This window comes from Mesoplodon mirus (assembly GCF_964341445.2).
Source record: "Mesoplodon mirus genome assembly, chromosome: 9".
NCBI classification, from domain to species: domain Eukaryota; kingdom Metazoa; phylum Chordata; class Mammalia; order Artiodactyla; family Ziphiidae; genus Mesoplodon; species Mesoplodon mirus.
Window position 1 is genome coordinate 55899352 of NC_138985.1, and position 20301 is coordinate 55919652.

Here is a 20301-nt window from a genome sequence, read left to right on the forward strand (position 1 = left end):
TCCATGCCACTCTCTCACTTTGTCCCAGCTTACACTTTCCCCTCCCTGGGTCCTCAAGTCCATTCTCTAGTAGGTCTGTGTCTTTATTCCCATCCTGCCCTTAGGTTCTTCATGACCTTTTTTTTTTTTTTTTTAGATTCCATATATATGTGTTAGCATACTGTATTTGTTTTTCTCTTTCTGACTTACTTCACTCTGTATGACATACTCTAGGTCCATCCACCTGACTACAAATAACTCAGTTTTGTTTCTTTTTATGGCTGAGTAATATTCCATTGTATATATGTGCCACATCTTCTTTATCCATTCATCTGTTGATGGACACTTAGGTTGCTTCCATGTCCTGGCTATGGTAAATATAGCTGCAATGAACATTGTGGTACATGACTCTTTTTGAATTATGGTTTACTCAGGGTATATGCCCAGGAGTGGGATTGCTGGATCATATGGTAGTTCTATTTTTAGTTTTTTAAGGATCCTCCATACTGTTCTCCATAGTGGCTGTATCAATCTACATTCCAACCAACAGTGCAAGAGGGTTCCCTTTTCTCTACACCCTCTCCAGCATTTATTGTTTGTAGATTTTTTGATGATGGCCATTCTGACTTGTGTGAGGTGATACCTCATTGTAGTTTTGATTGGCATTTTTCTAATGATTAATGATGTTGAGCATTCTTTCACGTGTTTATTGGCAATCTGTATGTCTTCTTTGGAGAAATGTCTGTTTAGGTCTTCTGCCCATTTTTGGAGTGGGTTGTTTGTTTTTTTGATATTAAGCTGCATGAGCTGCTTCTACATTTTGGATATTAATCCTTTGTCAGTTGCTTCATTTGTAAATATTTTCTAACATTCTGAGGGTTGTCTTTTCGTTTTGTTTATGGTTTCCTTTGCTGTGCAAAAGCTTTGAAGTTTCATTAGGTCCCATTTGTTTACTTTGTTTTTACTTCTATTTCTCTAGGAGGTGGGTCAAAAAGGATCTTGCTGTGATTTATGTCATAGAGTGTTCTGTCTATGTTTTCCTCTAAGAGTTTTCTAGTGTCTGGCCTTTCATTTAGATCTTTAATCCATTTTGAGTTTATTTTTGTGTATGGTGTTAAGAAGTGTTCTAATTTCATTCTTTTACATGTAGCTGTCCAGTTTTCCCAGCACCACTAATTGAAGAGGCTGTACTTTCTCCATTGTATATTCTTGTCCGCTTTATCAAAAATAAGGTGACCATATGTGCGTGGGTTTATCTCTGGGCTTTCTATCCTGTTCCATTGATCTGTATTTCTGTTTTTGTGCCGGTACCATACTGTCTTGATTACTGTAGCTTTGTAGTATAGTCTGAAGTCAGGGAGTCTGATTCCTCCAGCTCCGTTTTTGTTTATCAGGATTGCTTTGGCTATTCGGGGTCTTTTGTGTTTCCATACAAATTGTGAAATATTTTGTTCTAGTTCTGTGAAAAATGCCCTTGGTAGTTTGATAGGGATTGCACTGAATCTGTAGATCACTTTGGGTAGTAGAGTCATTTTCACAATGTTGATTCTTCCAATCCAAGAACATGGTATATCTCTCCATCTGTTTGTATCATCTTAAATTTCTTTCATCAGTGTCTTATTTATTCCTAGGTATTTTATACTTTTTGTTGCAGTGGTAAATGGGAGTTTCTTTAATTTCACTTTTAGATTTTTCACCATTAGTGTGTAGGAATGCAAGAGATTTCTGTGCATTAATTTTGTATACTGCTACTTTACCAGATTTATTGAGTAGCTCTAGTAGTTTTCTGGAAGCATCTTTAGGATTCTCTATGTATAGTATCATGTCATCTGCAAACAGTGACAGCTTTACTTCTTCTTTTCCGATTTGGATTCCTTTTATTTATTTTTCTTCTCTGATTGCTGTGGCTAGAACTTCCAAAACAATATTAAATAATAGTGGTGAGAGTGGGCAACGTTGTCTTGATCCTGATCTTAGTTGAAATGGTTTCAGTTTTTCACCACTGAGGACAATGTTCGCAGTGAGTTTGTCATATATGGCCTTTATTATGTTGAGGTAAGTTCCCTCTATACCTACTTTCTGGAGGGTTTTTATCATAAATGGGTGTTGAATTTTGTTGAAAGCTTTTTCTGCATCTATTGAGATGATCATCTTGTTTTTCTCCTTCAATTTGTTAATATGGTGTATCACATTGATTGATTTGCGTATATTGAAGAATCCTTGCATTCCTGGAATAAACCGCGCTTGATCATGGTGTATGATCCTTTTAATGTGCTGGTGCATTCTGTTTGCTAGTATTTTGTTGAGGATTTTTGCATCTATGTTCATCAGTGATATTGGCCTGTAGTTTTCTTTCTTTGTGACATCTTCATCTGGTTTTGATATCAGGGTGATGGTGGCCTCATAGAATGAGTTTGGGAGTGTTCCTCCCTCTGCTATATTTTGGGAGAGTTTGAGAAGGATAGGTGTTAGCTCTTCTCTAAATGTTTGATAGAATTCGCCTGTGAAGCCTTCTGGTCCTGGGCTTTTGTTTGTTGGAACATTTTTTTTTTTTAATTTTATTTATTTATTTATGGCTGTGTTGGGTCTTCGTTTCTGTGCGAGGGCTTTCTCTAGTTGCGGCAAGTGGGGGCCACTCCTCATCGCAGTGCGCGGGCCTCTCATTATCGCGGCCTCTCTTGTTGCGGAGCACAGGCTCCAGACGCGCAGGCTCAGTAATTGTGGCTCACGGGGCTAGCTAGCTGCTCCGCAGCATGTGGGATCTTCCCAGACCAGGGCTCGAACCCATGTCCCCTGCATTGGCAGGTAGATTCTCAACCACTGCACCACCAGGGAAGCCCTGTTGGAACATTTTTAATCACAGTTTCAATTTCAGTGCTTGTGATTGGTCTGTTCATATTTTCTATTTCTTCCTTGTTCAGTCTGGGCAGGTTGTGCATTTCTAAGAATTTGTGCATTTCTTCCAGGTTGTCCATTTTATTGGCATATAGTTGCTTATAGTAATCTCTCATGATCCTTTGTATTTCTGCAGTGTCAGTTGTTACTTTTTCATTTCTAATTCTATTGGTTTGAGTCTTCTCCCTTTTTTTCTTAATGAGTCTGCCTAATGGTTTATCAATTTTGTTTATCTTCTCAAAGAACCAGCTTTTAGTTTTATTGATCTCTGCTATCGTTTCCTTCATTTCTTTTTCATTTATTTCTGATCTGATTTTTATGATTTCTTTCCTTCTGCTAACTTTGGGGTTCTTTTGTTATTCTTTCTTTAATTGCTTTAAGTGTAAGATTAGGTTGTTTATTTGAGATGTTTCTTGTGTCTTAAGGTAGGATTGTATTGCTATAAACTTCCCTCTTAGAACTGCTTTTGCTGCATCCCATAGGTTTTGGGTCATCATGTTTTCATTGTCAGTTGTTTCTAGGTATGTTTTTATTTCCTCTTTGATTTCTTCAATGATCTCTTGGTTATTAAGTAGTATATTGTTTAGCCTCCATGTGTTTGTATTTTTTACGGATTTTTTCCTGCAATTTATATTTAGTCTCATAGCGTTGTGGTCATAAAAGATACTTGATACGATTTCAATTTTCTTAAATTTACCAAGGCTTCATTTGTGACCCAAGATATGATCTATCCTGGAGAATGTTCCATGAACACTTGAGAAGAAAGTGTATTCTGTTGTTTTTGGATGGAAGGTCCTATAAATATCAATTAAGTCCATCTTGTTTAATGTATCATTTAGAGCTTGTGTTTCCTTATTTATTTTCATTTTGGATGATCTGTCCATTAGTGAAAGTGGGGTGTTAAAATCACCTACTATGGGTTGAGAATCTGCCTGCCAGTGCAGGGGAGATGGGTTCGAGCCCTGGTCTGGGAAGATCCCACATGCCACGGAGCACATAGGCCCTTGAGTGACAACTACTGAGCCTGCACGTCTGGAGCCTGTGCTCCGCAATGAGAGGCCGCGACAGTGAGAGGCACACACACCGTGATGAAGAGTGGCCCCCAGTCGCCGCAACTAGAGAAATCCCTCACACAGAAACGAAGACCTAACACAGCCAAAAATAAATGAGTAATTAAAAAAAAAAAAAGCCCCTACTACGATTGTGTTACTGTTGATTTCCCCTTTTATGGCTGTTAGCATCTGCCTTATGTATTGAGGTGCTCCTATGTTGGGTGCATAAATATTTACAATTGTTATATCTTCTTCTCGGATTGATCCCTTGATCATTATTTAGTGTCCCTCTTTGTCTCTTGTAAGAGTCTTTATTTTAAAGTCTATTTTGTCTGATATGAGAATTGCTACTCCAGCTTTCTTTTGATTTCCATTTGCATGGAATATCTTTTTCCATCCCCTCACTTTCAGTCTGTATGTGTCCCTAGGTCTGAAGTGGGTCTCTTGTAGACAGCATATAGATGGGTCTTATTTTTGTATCCATTCAGCCAGTCTATGTCTTTTGGTTGGAGCATTTAATCCATTTACATTTAAGGTAATTATTGATATGTATGTTCCTATTACCATTTTCTTAATTTTAGGGGTTTGTTTTTGTAAGTCTTTTCCTTCTCTTGTGTTTCCTGCCTAGAGAAGTTCCTTTAGCATTTGTTGTAAAGCTGGTTTGGTGGTGCTGTGTTCTCTTAGCTTTTGCTTGTCTGTAAAGGTTTTAATTTCTCCATCGAATCTGAACGAGATCCTTGCTGGGTGGAGTAATCTTGGTTGTAGGTTTTTCCCTTTCATCACTTTAAATATGTCCTGCCACTCCTTTCTGGCTTGCAGAGTTTCTGCTGAAAGATCAGCTGTTAACCTTATGGGGATTCCCTTGTATGTTATTTGTTTTTCCCTTGCTGCTTTTAATATTTTTTCTTTGTATTTAATTTTGGATAGTTTGATTAATATGTGTCTTGGCGTGTTTCTCCTTGGATTTATCCTGTATGGGACTCTATGTGCTTCCTGGACTTGACTATTTCCTTTCCCATATTAGGGAAGTTTTCAACTATAATCTCTTCAAATATTTTCTCAGTCCCTTTCTTTCTCTCTTCTTCTTCTGGGACCCCTATAATTCAAATGTTGGTATGTTTAATGTTGTCCCAGAGGTCTCTGAGACTGTCCTCAATTCTCTTCATTCTTTTTCCTTTATTCTGCTCTGCAGTAGTTATTTCCACTATTTTATCTTCCAGGTCACTTATTCATTCTTCTGCCTCAGTTATTCTGCTATTGATTCCTTCTAGAGAATTTTTAATTGCATTTATTGTGTTGCTCATCACTTTTTGTTTGCTCTTTAGTTCTTCTAGTTCCTTTTTAAACGTTTCTTAGAATTTTCTCCATTCTATTTCCAAGATTTTGGATCATCTTTTTTTTTTTTTTGTGGTACGCGGGCCTCTCACTGTTGTGGCCTCTCCCGTTGCAGAGCACAGGCTCCGGACGCGCAGGCTCAGCGGCCATGGCTCACGGGCCCAGACGCTCTGCGGCATGTGGGATCTTCCCAGACTGGGGCACGAACCCGCGTCCCCTGCATCGGCAGGCGGACTCTCAACCACTGCGCCACCAGGGAAGCCCTGGATCATCTTTACTATCATTATTCTGAATTCTTTTTCAGGTAGACTGCCTATTTCCTCTTCATTTGTTTGGTCTGGTGGGTTTTTACCTTGCTTCTTCATCTGCTGTGTGTTTCTCTGTCTTCTCATTTTGCTTAACTTACTTTGTTTGGGGTCTCCTTTTTGCAGGCTGCAGGTTTGTAGTTCCTATTGTTTTTGGTGTCTGCCCCCAGTGGCTAAGTTTGGTTCAGTGGGTTGTGTAGGCTTCCTGGTGCAGGGGACTAGTGCCTGTGTTCTGGTGGCTGAGGCTGGATCTTTTCTTTCTGGTGGGCAGGTCCGTGTCTGGTGGTGTTTTTTGGGGTGTCTGTGACCTTATTATGATTTTAGGCAGTCTCTCTGCTAACGGGTGGGGTTGTGTTCCTGTCTTGCTGGTTGTTTGGCATAGGGTGTCCAGCACTGTAGCTTGCTGGTCATTGAGTGGAGCTGGGTCTTAGGTTGAGATGGAGATCTCTGGGAGACTTTTGCCATTTGATATTACATGGAGCTGGGAGGTCTGTGGTGGACCAATGTCAGCTCTCCCACCTCAGAGGCACAGGCCTGAGACCCGGCCGGAGCACCAAGACCCTGTCATTCACACGGCTCAGAATATAAGGCAGAAAAAAGGAAAGAAAGAAAAAATAAAATAAAGTTATTAAAATAAAAGATAATTATTTAAAAAATTTTTAAGTAATAAAAGAAAGAATGAAAGAAGAGAGCAAGCAAACCAAAAAACAAATCCCCCAATGGTAACAAATGCTAAAAACTATACTAAAGAAACCAAGAAAAACCAAAAAAAATGGACAGACATAACCCTAGGACAAATGGTAAAAGCAAAGCTATACAGACAGAATCACATGCAGAAGCATTCACATACTCACAAAAAGAGAAAAAGAGAAAAAAATATGTATATCGTTTCTCCCAAAGTCCACCTCCTCAATTTGGGATGATTGGTTGTCTATTCAGGTACTCCACAGATGGAGGTACATCAAGTTGATTGTGGAGGTTTAATTCGCTCCTCCTGAGGCTGCTGGGAGAGATTTCCCTTTCTCTTCTTTGTTCGCACAGCTCCCGGCGTTCAGCTTTAGATTTGGCCCCGCCTCTGCGTGTAGGTCGCCGGAGGGCGTCTGCTCTTCGCTCACAAAGGACGGGGTTAAAGGAGCAGCTGATTCGGGGGCTCTGGCTCACTCAGGCCGGGGGGGAGGGAGGGGTACGGAGGGCGGGGCGAACCTGCGGCGGCAGAGGCCGGCATGACGTTTCACCAGCCTGAGGCGTGCCGTGCGTTCTCCTGGGGAAGTTGTCCCTGGATCCCAGGACCCTGGCAGTGGCGGGCTGCACAGGCTCCCGGGAGGGGAGGTGTGGAGAGTGACCTGTGCTTGCACACAGGCTTCTTGGTGGCGGCAGCAGCAGCCTTAGCGTCTCATGCCTGTCTCTGGGGTCCGCGCTTTTAGCCACGGTTCGCGCCCGTCTCTGGAGCTCCTTTAAGCAGCGCTCTTAATCCCCTCTCCCCGCTCACTGCAAAACAAAGAGGCAAGAAAAAGTCTCTTGCCTCTTCGGCAGCTCCAGACCTTTTCCCGGACTCCCTCCCGGCTAGCGTAGTGCACTAACCCCTTCAGGCTGTGTTCACGCCGCCAGTCCTCTCGCCGCCAGTCCTCTCGCTGAGCTCCGACCGAAGCCCGAGCCTCAGCTCTCAGCCCCCGCCCGTCCCGGCAGGTGAGCAGACAAGCCGCTGGGGCTGGTGAGTGCCGGTCGGCACCGATCCTCTGTGCGGGAATCTCTCCGCTTTGCCCTCCGCACCCCTGTTGCTGCGCTCTCCTCCGTGGCTCCGAAGCTTCTCCCCCCCTCCACCACCTGAAGTCTCCGCCCGCGAAGGGGCTTCTAGTGTGTGGAAACCTTTCCTCCTTCACAGCTCCCTCCCGCTGGTGCAGGTCCCGTCCCTATTCTTTGGTCTCTGTTTTTTCTTTTATCCTACCCAGGTACGTGGGGAGTTTCTTGCCTTTGGGGAGGTCTGAGGTCTCCTGCCAGCGTTCAGTAGGTGTTTTGTAGGAGTTGTTCCACGTGTAGATGTATTTCTGATGTATTTGTGGGGAGGAAGGTGATCTCCACTTCTTACTCTTCTGCCATCTTGAAGCTCGGATCTGCTCTTCATTTATTAGAATGTAGGGAAACTGTAGGATGAGGAATGAGTGACTCAGTGAAGTCAATGAAAAATTGTTTTTCTTAAATGTGATGGGACCTCTCTTTTTTCCTTCTCCAGTTAATGGTAACTGTGTTTTGGGGGAATTTCTTTTAGAGTTACTGATTGTATCAGTCAAGGTTCACTTGCAGAGCACAGAATTCACACTTTATCTTTCTGCTTTTCCTTGCCGTGCTTCCCACTGCCCCCCTTTTAAACCAGTCATTGAAGTTATGTTATTTTTGGCTGTTTTTATATTTGTATTTGGGATGTACCTAGCTGGTATATGTGTCTTGCAAATGCTATTGCTGTTATTTATAATGTTTGTCTTATCAAAAATTTTACATATTCAGTGTTCCTCAAATTCTGCCCCGTGGAACATAGATTTGGGGAATTGACCTGAAATTTCAATACTGTCTTTAAACAAAGGTTAACTTCTCCCAGTTTATGGAAAAACATATAATGCATAATTTTTCCAGTTCCCCCCCCTTAACCTCCACTTGGTGTGAATGTTATGTGCTTGTGTATAAAATTCTCTATTGAATTAAGTAGCAAATGGTGATAATTCAGTCATCTGCCAATAATCCTTTTTCTTCTTGGTGATTTACTCCCTAACTATGTTTGAAAATTACTTTATTTAAATCTCTTGATATAAATATTTTGTTTTAATGGTGGCATCTATTCTTATAAACGCAAATTCAGAAGAGTAATGATAAAGCAAATCAGGCAATCAGATTGTAAGAATAGTATCTGTAAATATTTACATGCTATTAGTATATGAGAAATATATGCATGTATATAAAACAATGAAAATCAGCCTTTTGGAAAAACTCTAGAGTTTGATGAATCTTCTGAGAAGCCCAATGAACTAAGGATTGTCAGGTGATGCAACGTGCCGCTTGCCGAGCAGGTGTTCTGAGTTGGCTTAAAAAGGGAGGCTACATTTCTTGGCTCCCTTTTTGCAGTTCACAGAACTTGCTAGCGCCTGGTTTTGCCATCAGGTAGACTCCATCTCAGTACACCTTCGGAACGCTGGTATGTCTAACTGTAACTTAAGTGTAACTGTAACTTAACTGTAACTATGAAGTGTTCTGTACACATTAGGTGACCTGACTTAAAAGTGCTGGGCCGCTATATGGATTGTTTTCTCCTGTGCCCTCCACCCTGGGAGAGTTACAGAGTGAAAGCTTTCTTTCTCTCACAGAGATGTAGTCCTGGTGGTGCATTTTGGGATTAGTAAGTAGAAGAACCTGTGGGAATTTAGGGCGGGGTTGGGGGGGAAGTTCACTCTGAAACTGCGTTGCCCAGGGAAGGCTTTATGAAGTGTGTGGCATGGTGAATTAATTTGATTTTAAAGGATGTGTTATTCAGATGGAGCAAGAATAGTTCACTTTGTGGAAACTTACCTTTGCTTTTAAAGGTAAGCAAATTAAGTGCTGAGGGTCACCATATGCCTTTTAAAAAACTGTTACGGTCTTGAGATGTAGAACTCGAAGGGAATTTCTTTGCTCTTAAAGGAGAGGATATAGAGGCATTTCATGCTGGCTCATCTTCTCTGATAGCGTTTGTCCTACGCCACCTTTCTCAGAATATAGACCCAAAGGGAGGGAATCTTCTGAGACTCTTAGCACTATCATCAATCTAAGGTTGGTTAGCAGTCTGTTTTCTTCTCGTTAATTGACAACAAAGAACACTCACTAATTGAGGATTTTAAAGAGATTACAAATTCTTAAGGATAAAAATAGCATTGGTGGTTATAAGTACTCAGCTGAAGTTAAGAGTTATCAGTCTTGCTTTGGGAAACAAGGTGACCAACTAACTGGTTTCAGGGAAACTACCTCTCCTATTCCAGTGATTAGTTAATAAAATTATTCCTGACAGTGGCAGGCCAAGAAGCTCAGGCAGTTACATATTTCGAGACAGAGAACCCATTGTCCAAAGGTCTCAGAAGAGCCTTTGCAAACACATAGAAAGGATTTAGAACAATTTGCATAAATCTCCCCATGGATAGCGACATGGCTCCAGTATTGGGGTGGTTCCAGGAACCCCTCCTTGGCTGTATCGTGGGGTGACGCTGTGCTTGGTGAGAATTCAGTCTCCTGACGGTTTTTGCCAGCAGGATGGGGTGATGGGACGCTGAATAAGCCTACTGTTTGGTTCCACATAAGGACTCTTTTGTGTTGGCCTGGGGCAGCCATGTTCAAGTTTGTCTTCCTTTTCCCCAATGATGTTTTTGGACTTTGTGGGCTGGAGAATTAAGCACAACACCTATTCTGAGCTAATCTGTCAAACTTTGCTCTGAAAGGTAACCATAGCCCTTTGTATTCTAGAATGTGGTAAATAATAGTCATACATATGGAGACTTAGGATTTTTTTTTCGTTGAAGTGTAGTTGATTTACATTATTAGTTTCAGGTGTACAACGTTGCTATTCAATATTTTTTATAGATTATACTCCGTTTAAAGTGATTACAAAACAATGGTTATATTTCTCAGTGCTGTATAATTGGAGACTTCTGGTTTCTTAAAAGTAGGGGAGAGGAGGAGACTGCTTGGCATGACCAGATAGCTGGGCATTCACACCTGTCCATTGTGGAACTGTGGGAAGTAATTCCCTTCTATTAATATTGTTTGCCTTACTCACTAACTTCTCTCAGAACTATGTTCTCTTACATAGTTAATGAACAAGTTGTACTTTAATATTCGCCTGTGAAAGGTGTGGGTCACGCTGGAGTGTAGTTTAAAATGCCAGGTGGTTACAAATCTGTTTCAACTTTTCTTTTTTTCTTACTCATTTTGGAAAAACAATGGTATATATTAAACACTACATATTAGGAGCTTTCCTGGTTTCTTGCACGGAATGTTATCATTCTAGAAACCACATAAGGAGTCTAATTTAAAATCCAGAGGGTAGTTTATGCACTGGGGAAATTTAGTGCTTTAAGTGTAAAAATGAAATCCACTGATTTCTAACCTGGAGTTTATTTTCTTTCAGTCTGCTAGCTTGATTTCTCAGCTTTGTTCTAATAATATAAACATTTTTATGTTTATTTATAGGTGGCTTTAACCAAGAGAGCAGATCCAGCCGAACTTAGAACAATATTTTTGAAGGTCAGTATAAAGAATCTATTTTGTTTTTTGTTTGATTTGTGTTCTGTAACTCTGAAGATTATTTTTGAGCAGCTCTTAATTTCATTGTTATATTTAAAAAAAAAATCCCCCAAACTATCTTAAGATGTATAAAAGAGATCCTTTACAGTTATATCTATTTTTTTAAATGTATCAGATACTTGTAGGCGATTGTTTGTGATGGCTGCATGGCTTATGTTTTACTTTCTTTTGTCTCACATGGTATTAGGTATTGAAACAGAGTTGCCGGGTGGTGGTGGTGGGGATTTAGTCTCACAACCCATTTACCTTTCCAGGATTGACTTGTGCAGTTTGATGATACTAATGCTTTTCCTCCTAAGAAGTTTAAAGCTCTTCGTAAACATTTTAGTAATCCTTCTTTCATCCAAAGGGGACCAGCCTTGTCTCTCCTTAGAGCATTGTTGTTGCTGTCATCATCATCATCTTCATCATATCATTTTATTTCAACTGTGGTGCCCTTGAGGAGGCCCCAGTATGAGTAATAGTAGATACTACATCACAACAGACAGCACACAAGTTTATTTCCTTAGTTTCTTATGCTTGCAGCTACTTTGTGACATTAGGCACTGAGTGATTAATACTCTAGTAAAAGCCTACCTCAGGTCCCAAACACTGGACCACTTTTAAGGTTATTTAACTGGCAATGAAACACTTAAAAAAGAAAGAAAAGGCCGCTTTTGTAAAGAAAATTAAAATATATATATATGTGGACCTTTTCTAAACATGGTGAAAAGGTAGCTGTGCTATATATAAAGAGGATCAAGCCTTCAAGTGAGAAACTTATTATACTGCTATGTATCAAATATATGGCTTAGGAAGTTATCAATTCTGTGAGCATCACTTTCCTCATCAAACTGTGTCACTATTAAAAAACTGAGGAATCAAGGAATTTGAATACTGATAGGATTATTTGATATTAAAGAATAGTTATTAATTGATTTTTTAGGCCAGGTAATGGTATTCCAAATATGGGAACTATAGAGTCTTTTTCTTTTAGAGGTGTACACTGAAATATTTACAGATGAGATTATGATATCTGAGATTTGCTTTTAAATAACCCAGTTTTGGTGAGGTAGGAGAAATAAGTGGGCAGTATGATGATAATTTTTGCAACTGGGAAATGGAATATTGGGTTTATTATACTATTCAGTCTACTTTGTATATATTGATATATGAACATTTTCATAATGTCATAAAAATTTGTAAAGATTCAATGAAAAAACTTATTTGAAAGTGATATGCATTAGATATGCACATGATATGCATCAGATATTGATTCAGTAAATGCTTGAAATTAAATAATTCAAAAAAAGAGACGGACTCCAAGAGAAAATGGTTAAAAATATGAACAAAATATGAGAAAAAAAATTTATAAGGTGGATTGTATTATATATAAGAAGGCAGAATTCTTTATAAATTTGTTTTTTGCCCAGAAAGGTCAATACAGTGTAGAGATTCTAAGGTGGAAAAGAATTCTGGATAACGAAAGTCCAGAAAACAGAAACACATTTCTTTCTCACCTAGACTAGTGTTTGTTGCTGTGCACGTTGGGTCCCCCATGATTGGGCTGAGGTGTGTATGAGTGAACCATAGACATTTTAAAGGTGTGTATTTAAGGTCTACTCTTATGATGTAATTCTGGAAGACCACTTGCAGAAGAGCACGTGAATGCGTTGCTAACGAGCCTAGAGAGATGCATGAAACTTGTTAACTCTAGCTGGCAAAGTCATCATCATTCCTTGAACTCAGCATCTGTGTACTTCCCATTTTCTAAACCAGCAATAGCTGTGGGCATCCTTCTGATGGGAAATGGGAACAACTTAAAGTGTCTCAGTAGATGGTGCATCTTGGATACTTACTGGTCTTTTTTTTTTTTTTTTTTTTTTTTTTGCGGTACACGGGCCTCTCACTGTTGTGGCCTTTCCCTGTTGTGGCCTCTCCCATTGTGGAGCACAGGCTCTGGACACGCAGGCTCGGCGGCCATCGCTCACGGGCCCAGCCGCTCCACGGCATGTGGGATCTTCCTGGACTGGGGCACGAACCCGTGTCCCCTGCATCGGCAGGCGGACATCCCAACCACTGCGCCACCAGGGAAGCCCCTTTGCTGGTCTTTTGATGTGATCCAGTGCAAAGGCTCCATGTAAAAGCCGTGCCTGCTTTTTGATGGCACGTGGTGGCTGGTGAGGCTGGGTTGAGATTCTGCTTTGGAACAACATATCTTTTCCAGCTGCCACATCTCAGTAGCAGGCAAGTCTTTACTGGAGACAAATGAGATTGGTCAGGTAGACCCAAGGAGGGTAGCAGTCCATGCAGAGTTCTGGAGAGCCACCTGTGGGGCTTCTGTGTCAGTGGGCCTGAAGGCTGGGCTGGAATCTTTCGGACCAGATAGGGGAGTGCTGCCTTCTCTTGGCGTGGCTGGGACTATGTGGCTTTTGAGTGAGAGTTCCATATTACTTAGAGTCCGAGATGATGATGTGGGGCAACTGTCCCCAAAGAAAATAGTGGTCAGCAGTTTCTGGAAGGGATTGTGGATCTGGCAGAGGCTCGGGTGATCTCATCAGGCTTGGGTAGTGTGGTACCAACACAAATCCACCTTGGCTCCACACGCTGAGGATCTCTTGTTTACTCTCTGCCGCAGACGCTGTCATGGGGGAAGAATAGGGAGCGAGGCGCCTGGGGGCTGGACCAGGCGTGTCTCTGCTGGGGCTGGGCTTTTCAGTTAAGCATGGATCAGCAGTGAGCATGCTGTAAACCTGACTGCTTTGCTGACTTTCTACGACTCTTGCCTGACTTCCCTTATTTATAAATATCCCAACCTTCTCTCTGCTAAACTAGTTAGATGATTCTTCTGTAGCTTAGGGGAGGTGGAGAGAAGCTTCACTGTACCCTTTGGACCAGATGTGCTGGTAACAGGGGAGTGGCAGCTGTGAAGAGCAGAGAGAGCTAGCAGAACCAAAACAGATAAGGAAAGAGGGGTCCTGGAGGGCTAAACTGGGCCCAATTCTGGCTTATTTTAGTTTTTTGAAAAGAGTTAAAATCAATTCCACTTCGTTTTTTGAAGCTGCTTACTGTATGTTAAGTACAGTGTCAGGTGTTGGGGATATAAAGATGCATTAAATCATGGCTCCTGCCCTTAACTATCTCACTTGTGTGTGTTTAAGTGTAAAAAAATAAAATGGTTGATCTGCATTATATAGCATTAATTAGCAGGGAGATGATGTGGGGCTAATTACATCTTCCTAGAGAGGGTCATTAAAAGTTGGAGCAGGTGGTGATATTTGAGCTGGTATTTATCAGATGGAGAAGGTGGAGGAGGGTTGTGGAGCAAAGGAAGACCGTTCCAGGCAAAGGCGATAGCATGACCAAAGCAAAGAGCTCTAAGAGCGCCAGGTGTGGCAGTGGCCTGCAGCATAGGGCCTTAGGCAATGGTACTAGAATGGTAGGCAGGGTGGAACTTGGCATAAAGGATCCCCAGCCTAAGGTGTTTGAATTTTTTTATGCAGGCTTTTCTAGTGATATGTGGCAGGTAATGTTTTGTCTGGATGTAGAAGTTGAGGTCTAGGTGTAGTCAGTTTTGTTTCTAACCTAAACGTTGACATGGGGTTTTCCTCTGCCTAACACTTTCCGTGCTGCTTCATGTTAAACAGGTGTGTATTTGAGTGCTTACAGTTTAAATAAAACCCCATGGAAATTCGCAGTGAGTGGGATGTTCAGAAAAAGGAGACCAGATTTACAGGCATGCAGAAGGTAAAAAAAATCTTAAGTCAGCACAGTCAAGGGTCACTTGTGTGGTTAAAGCAAATGCCACAGGAAATGGGAGGAGGGAGCAGTCCCTGTGGCGGGGAGAGGTCAGAGAAGGCTCCTTGGAGAGGGAAGTTGAGGAGCCCCGGGGTTGCATGGGAGCTGGGGAGGCACTGAGGAGGGCAGCCGAGGCTTCTGGGAAACAGGACCACGTTGGAGGGAAGGCCTGGAGGTGGGTTTGGGAGCAAACAGCCTCCAGATGGAAGGATTCCTGCTCATTCTTCAAATGTTTATTTAAATTCAACTCTGTTCCAAGGAGTCTGCCAAGTATTACAGTGTGGGGGTGACAAAATTAGAAAGAGAATTGGGAGTTTGCTATTTCTGCTAAACAATAGGAAGCCATTGAAGGTTTTCTGAGTTATCCAGCGACATGGAGTGTGGGTCTGAGATTTGATTGGTGCAGCAAGACCATGAGTTAGGCAGTGATGGATATAATTGTGGTGTGAGACCCTAATAACTTGATGAGGGTTTTGGTAGCAGGGAGAATGGAGAACGGGCAAGTTAAAGACATTTTGAAGGACCATTTGATTGAAAATGACCAATCTTTTATTCTTTGTCAACAAAAACATAATATATACTTAAAAAATGTTTGTAGGCAAAATTGGAAAAATAATTCCTTCTTTGAAAAACTTTTTTCTTATGACAAAACAGTTCCTATGTTTTGAAAATTTAAAAGGCAGATGTGTGTAAAGAAATGTAACTTGTGATCCATATATATTTATGTCTATATGTTTATATAGACATGTATCCATTTCCCTCTCCCTGTTTGTCTCTGTGTATGAATATAATTATTTTCCATAACAGGAGGAAAAATACCATTTTGTATCCATTTTTCCCCTCACCTAAGATGTTATGAATACCTTTTCCTATAATTGAAAGCATTTCTGCATTATTTTTACTGCTATCATATTACTGTATATGGCTGTTTTACCATAATTTATCTAGCCACTCCCTATTATTGGATGTTTAGTTGTCTTCTCCACTCTGCTATCATTAACAACACTGTAATGAATACCCTTGAAACTACATTTTTGCATATAGCTAGCATTTTCTTAGGATAAATTCATAGAAGTGACATCGTTGGATTAAAGAGTGGGTTTACAACACTTTAAGGCTTTTGGTTCTTGGCAGACTGCCTTTCAAGAAGATTGTATCAGTACTCATTTTTGGGAGTATGGGAGTTTTCATTTCTCCACATTATGACGTCAACTCAGATTATTAAAAAAAATACAGCAGCAGCAACAAAAAACCTTTCTGCCAACTTGTTAGTTGAAAAATTGTATCTTCTTTTAAATTTTTATCAACAGCAATATATTTTTCTGTATTAACTTTGTGATAATTGTATTTAAAATTTTTTGTTATAATTTACAAATATACAGAAAATAGAGTAGTACAGTAAACACCCACATAACCACCACTTAATTTAATTTAATATCTGTCATATAGTTTCACATATATATATTTAATGATATATTTCAGTGTAAGTTAGCTGTCACCATGATTCAGCCGAAATACTTTGGCCTACAGCTCCAAATAATAAGAACAGTTTCCCTCATGGCCATAATATATATCACTGTGCACATGATGAAATTAATAGTAATTCCTTAATAACATAAAATACTTGATCCATATGCAAATTCTTAATTATACTTTATTCCACGCCTATAACAGAGAATCAGGGTGAAGAATGGTCAGACGTAGTGATCAGGTGTGCACAGCATTTCTCTGTGGCTAGAAAACAGTCAAGGAGAATTTTCCCTTCAGCCATCAGATGTGAATGATTTGTGGCAAAAGTGGGTGGCTGGATGATTATAGTTCTGGTGTGTTCACAGTTGATAGACTATTTTGTTCAACCAGTGGTGAGCAGGGCAGTTAGGCCCCCTGGCCTCTGAGCATACAGTGTAGTGACACATTCCTTTCCTTTGCTACTGTATTCTTTGGGTGTGGTGGTGCATCTTCATGTTGACAGTTGGTTTATTAGTCAGGGTTCTCCAGAGAAACAACCAGTAGGAGATATCTCCATCTCTAGCTCTAGCTATTTATCTATCTAATGAGGAATTGGCTCACACCATCCATTTTAGAGGCTGAGGAGTCCTATGATATACTGTCTGCAGGCTGGAGACCCAGGAAAACCTGTGTTGTAATTCATCCCCAGTCTGAAGGCCTGAGAACCAGGGGAGCTGATGACGTAAATCCCAGTCTGAGGGCCAGAGAAGACAGGTCCCAGCTCAAGCAATGGGGAAGGAAAAAAGGTGTGAATTTTTCTTTCCTCCACCTTTTATTCTATTCGGTCCCCAATGGATTGGATGAAGCTCATCCATATTGGGGAGGAAAATCCACTTTACTGAGGCCACAGATTGAAATGTCACTCTCATCCAGAAACACCTTCACAGACACACCGAGAAACAATGATTAATCTGGGCACCTGTTGGCCAGTCAAGTTGACACATAAAATTAACCATCACAATTAGTATTATACTAGGTTGTGCAAGGAATCCTAAAAGCCTCCCCATTTTATAAGTATATATGTTTAATCATATTAAAACTTCCAAAAATTGTAAGGGAGAGAAGCTTCAGGTCATTTGTAAAATGTATTACCAAAGAAGGATTAAATAACATTTCAAAGATGTGGTAGCTGTAAGGTATAGTCCACTCCCCTGACAGGGACCCTCTGTCCATCAATCTAAGGAAAACCTTTGACATGTTTACTTTAATCACAGGCAGACCACCCCAGCCTTGGTGATGAGCTGGTTTTTAAAACTGCAGAAAACTGTGTTCTTTGTGTCCAAATTAACATGTTCTTACATTTAAGAGATGATTTATCACCTCTAAAAAAATGAGGCAGATAAAATATCTGAGATTTTTAAATGTAAACTGTTTACTGAGGGTTAAATGAAGTGCACAGATCATAAATGTACAGCTCCATGAATGTTCACAAAGTGAGTACACCCATGTACCCAGCACCTCAGAAGCCCCCTGATGCTCTTTCTAGTTAATACCCGCTCCTTCCAAGAGTAACTAGTTGTCCGACTTCTGTCACCATATATTAGTTTGCCTGGTTTTCAACTTTATATAAATAGAATAATACAATATGTATTCTTGTGTCTAGTTTCTTTCACTCTTGCTTTATTTGTAAGATTCATCCATGTTGTCGTGCGTAGTTAGTATTAGTTTATTCCATTGTGTGAATATACCACAGTTCATTTAAGTATTCTACTGTTGACATTAGAGTTATTTTCCATTTCTTCACTATTCAAAATAATACTGCTGTGGGGTGGGACCAGCTTAGTGCTGTGGCCCCGATCCAACCCCCCGGCCCCGATCCAGCCTCTAACCAAGGTACACACATGGGGGAAGAAGTGACACCCACACAGAAATGCAGCCCTAAAGCCCTCAGGCCCTGGCCATGTCCCAAACCAAGGCAGAGACTGCTGTCATACCCAGGAGAAACCCAGCTCCCACCCCCAATAGAGCTGTGATGACCACTGAGCAGAGAAGCCCTGGCTTGCACATGGCTCTGGCTCTAGTCCCTCCAACTCCAGCTCTACCTCCTACCAAGGCGATAGCTGCCAGCACACCCTGGAGAAGATGCAGCCTGTGCTCACATCAGATCTGTCTCTCCCACCAAAGCCACTGGGCACGTGCAGACTGCATATGGATGCTCCAAGGACACGCCTTCAAGGCCAGGAGAGGTAATTGTTTTACCTAATTTCATAGAGAAAGTTAAACAAAATGAGAAGACAGAGGAAAATGTTTCAAATGAAAGAACAAGGAAAAAAAACCTGGAAAAAAACACTAATGAAACAGAGATAAGTAATTTACTTGATAAAGAGTTCAAAGCATTAGTACTAAGAATCTTAACTGGGGAAAAGAATAGATGAACACAGTGAGAATTTTAATAAAGAACTAGAAAATATAAAAAAAAGAACCAGCCAGCACTGGAGAATATAATAACTGAAATGAAAAAAAATACACTGGAGGGAATTAACAAGATATGAGGTGATATAGAACATATAAGTGATCTGGAAGATAGAGTAATGGAAATTGCCCAATAAGAACAGCAAAAAGGAAAACATTGGAAAAACTGAGGATAGTTTAAGGAACTTCTGGGACAACATCAGGTGTACTAACATTTGCATTTTAGGGGTCCCAGAAGGAGAAAAGAGAAAGGAGTAGAGAGGGTATTTGATGAAATTATGGCTGAAAACTTCCCAGATATCCAGGTACAGGAAGCACAGAGGGTTCCAAACAAGATGAAGCCAAAGAGCCCCACACCAAGACATACACTTAAAATGGCAAAAGGTAAAGGTAGAGAATTTTAAACGCAGCAAGAGAAAAACAAAGTCACGTACAAGGGAACTGCCAGAAGGCTGTCAGCTAATTTTTCTGCAGAAACTTTGCAGGCCAGAAGGGAGTGGCATGATACATTTAAAGTGCCGAAAGGGAAGAACTTACAACCTGGGATACTCTACCCAGCAAGATTATCATTAAAAATTGAAGGAGAAACAGAGCTGCTCAGACAAGCAAAAACTAAAAGAGTTCATCAATACTAAACTGACCTTACAAGAAGCATTGAAGGGTCTCCTTTAAGTGAAAAAGAAAAAGCTCCAATAAGAAATTATAGGAAGGGAAAAATCCCACTGGTAAAGTATATACTAAAGGCTGTAGATCAGCCACTTAAATAAGCTAGTATAAAGGCTAGAAGCCAAAAATTGTAAAATTAACTAAACTACAATAAACAGTTAAGAGATAGACATGAAGATGTAAGATATGACCTCAAAAACAAAATGTGGCAGGGAGGAATAGAAAATGTAGATCTTTTAGAATGTGTTTGAACTTATATGACTTAATCAGTTGAAAACAAGTAGATATAGGTCAACATATATGAACTCCATGGTAACCACAAGTCAAAAAGCCTACAGTAGATACACAAAAACTAGAGAGAAGGGAACACAAATATATCACTAAAGAAAATCATCAGGCAACAAGGGACAAGACTAAAAGAAGAAGAAAAGGGCCTCCCTGGTGGCGCAGTGGTTGAGAGTCCGCCTGCCGATGCAGGGGATACGGGTTCGTGCCCCGGTCTGGGGGGATCCCATATGCCGCGGAGCGGCTGGGCCCGTGAGCCATGGCCGCTGGGCCTGCGCGTCCGGAGCCTGTGCTCCGCAGCGGGAGAGGCCACAGCAGTGAGAGGCCCGCATACCGCAAAAAGGAAAAAAAAAAAAAAAAAAGAAGAAGAAAAGAACAGAGAACAACTATAATACAAAACAACCAGAAAACAAGTAACAAAATGACAACATACTTATCAATATTGCTGTGGACATTAAAATGCTAAAGCATGGGGGTTTTGTTTTTTTGTTTTTTTTGGTGTGAAATTGCTGGGTCTCTGCTTACGTGTATGTTCAGTTATAGTAGATATTGCCAAGCAGTTTTCTAAAGTGCTTCACCAGTTACATTTGCTTCACATTTTGCAAACATTGGTTATTTCTTTTTAATTATCTTGTGTATGAGTAGTGGTATCACATTGTACTTTTAATTTCCATTTTTGGTGGAATTTTTTTAGGGGTCGGTAGCTTGACAGTGATTCTAAAGATCATTTGGGGAAAATCAAAGAGTGATTATGGCCAAGAAGACTT

The 20301-nt window shown here is 40.7% G+C and overlaps 1 protein-coding gene across 1 annotated transcript in view; it reads left to right on the plus strand.

Moving 5' to 3' along the window:
- SLC25A13 (solute carrier family 25 member 13) overlaps positions 1-20301 on the plus strand; it is a 214097-nt gene that overhangs the window by 22661 nt on the left and 171135 nt on the right. The window contains 1 exon segment of the mRNA XM_082633147.1: positions 10772-10825. Coding sequence (XP_082489273.1) covers positions 10772-10825 — 54 coding nt within the window.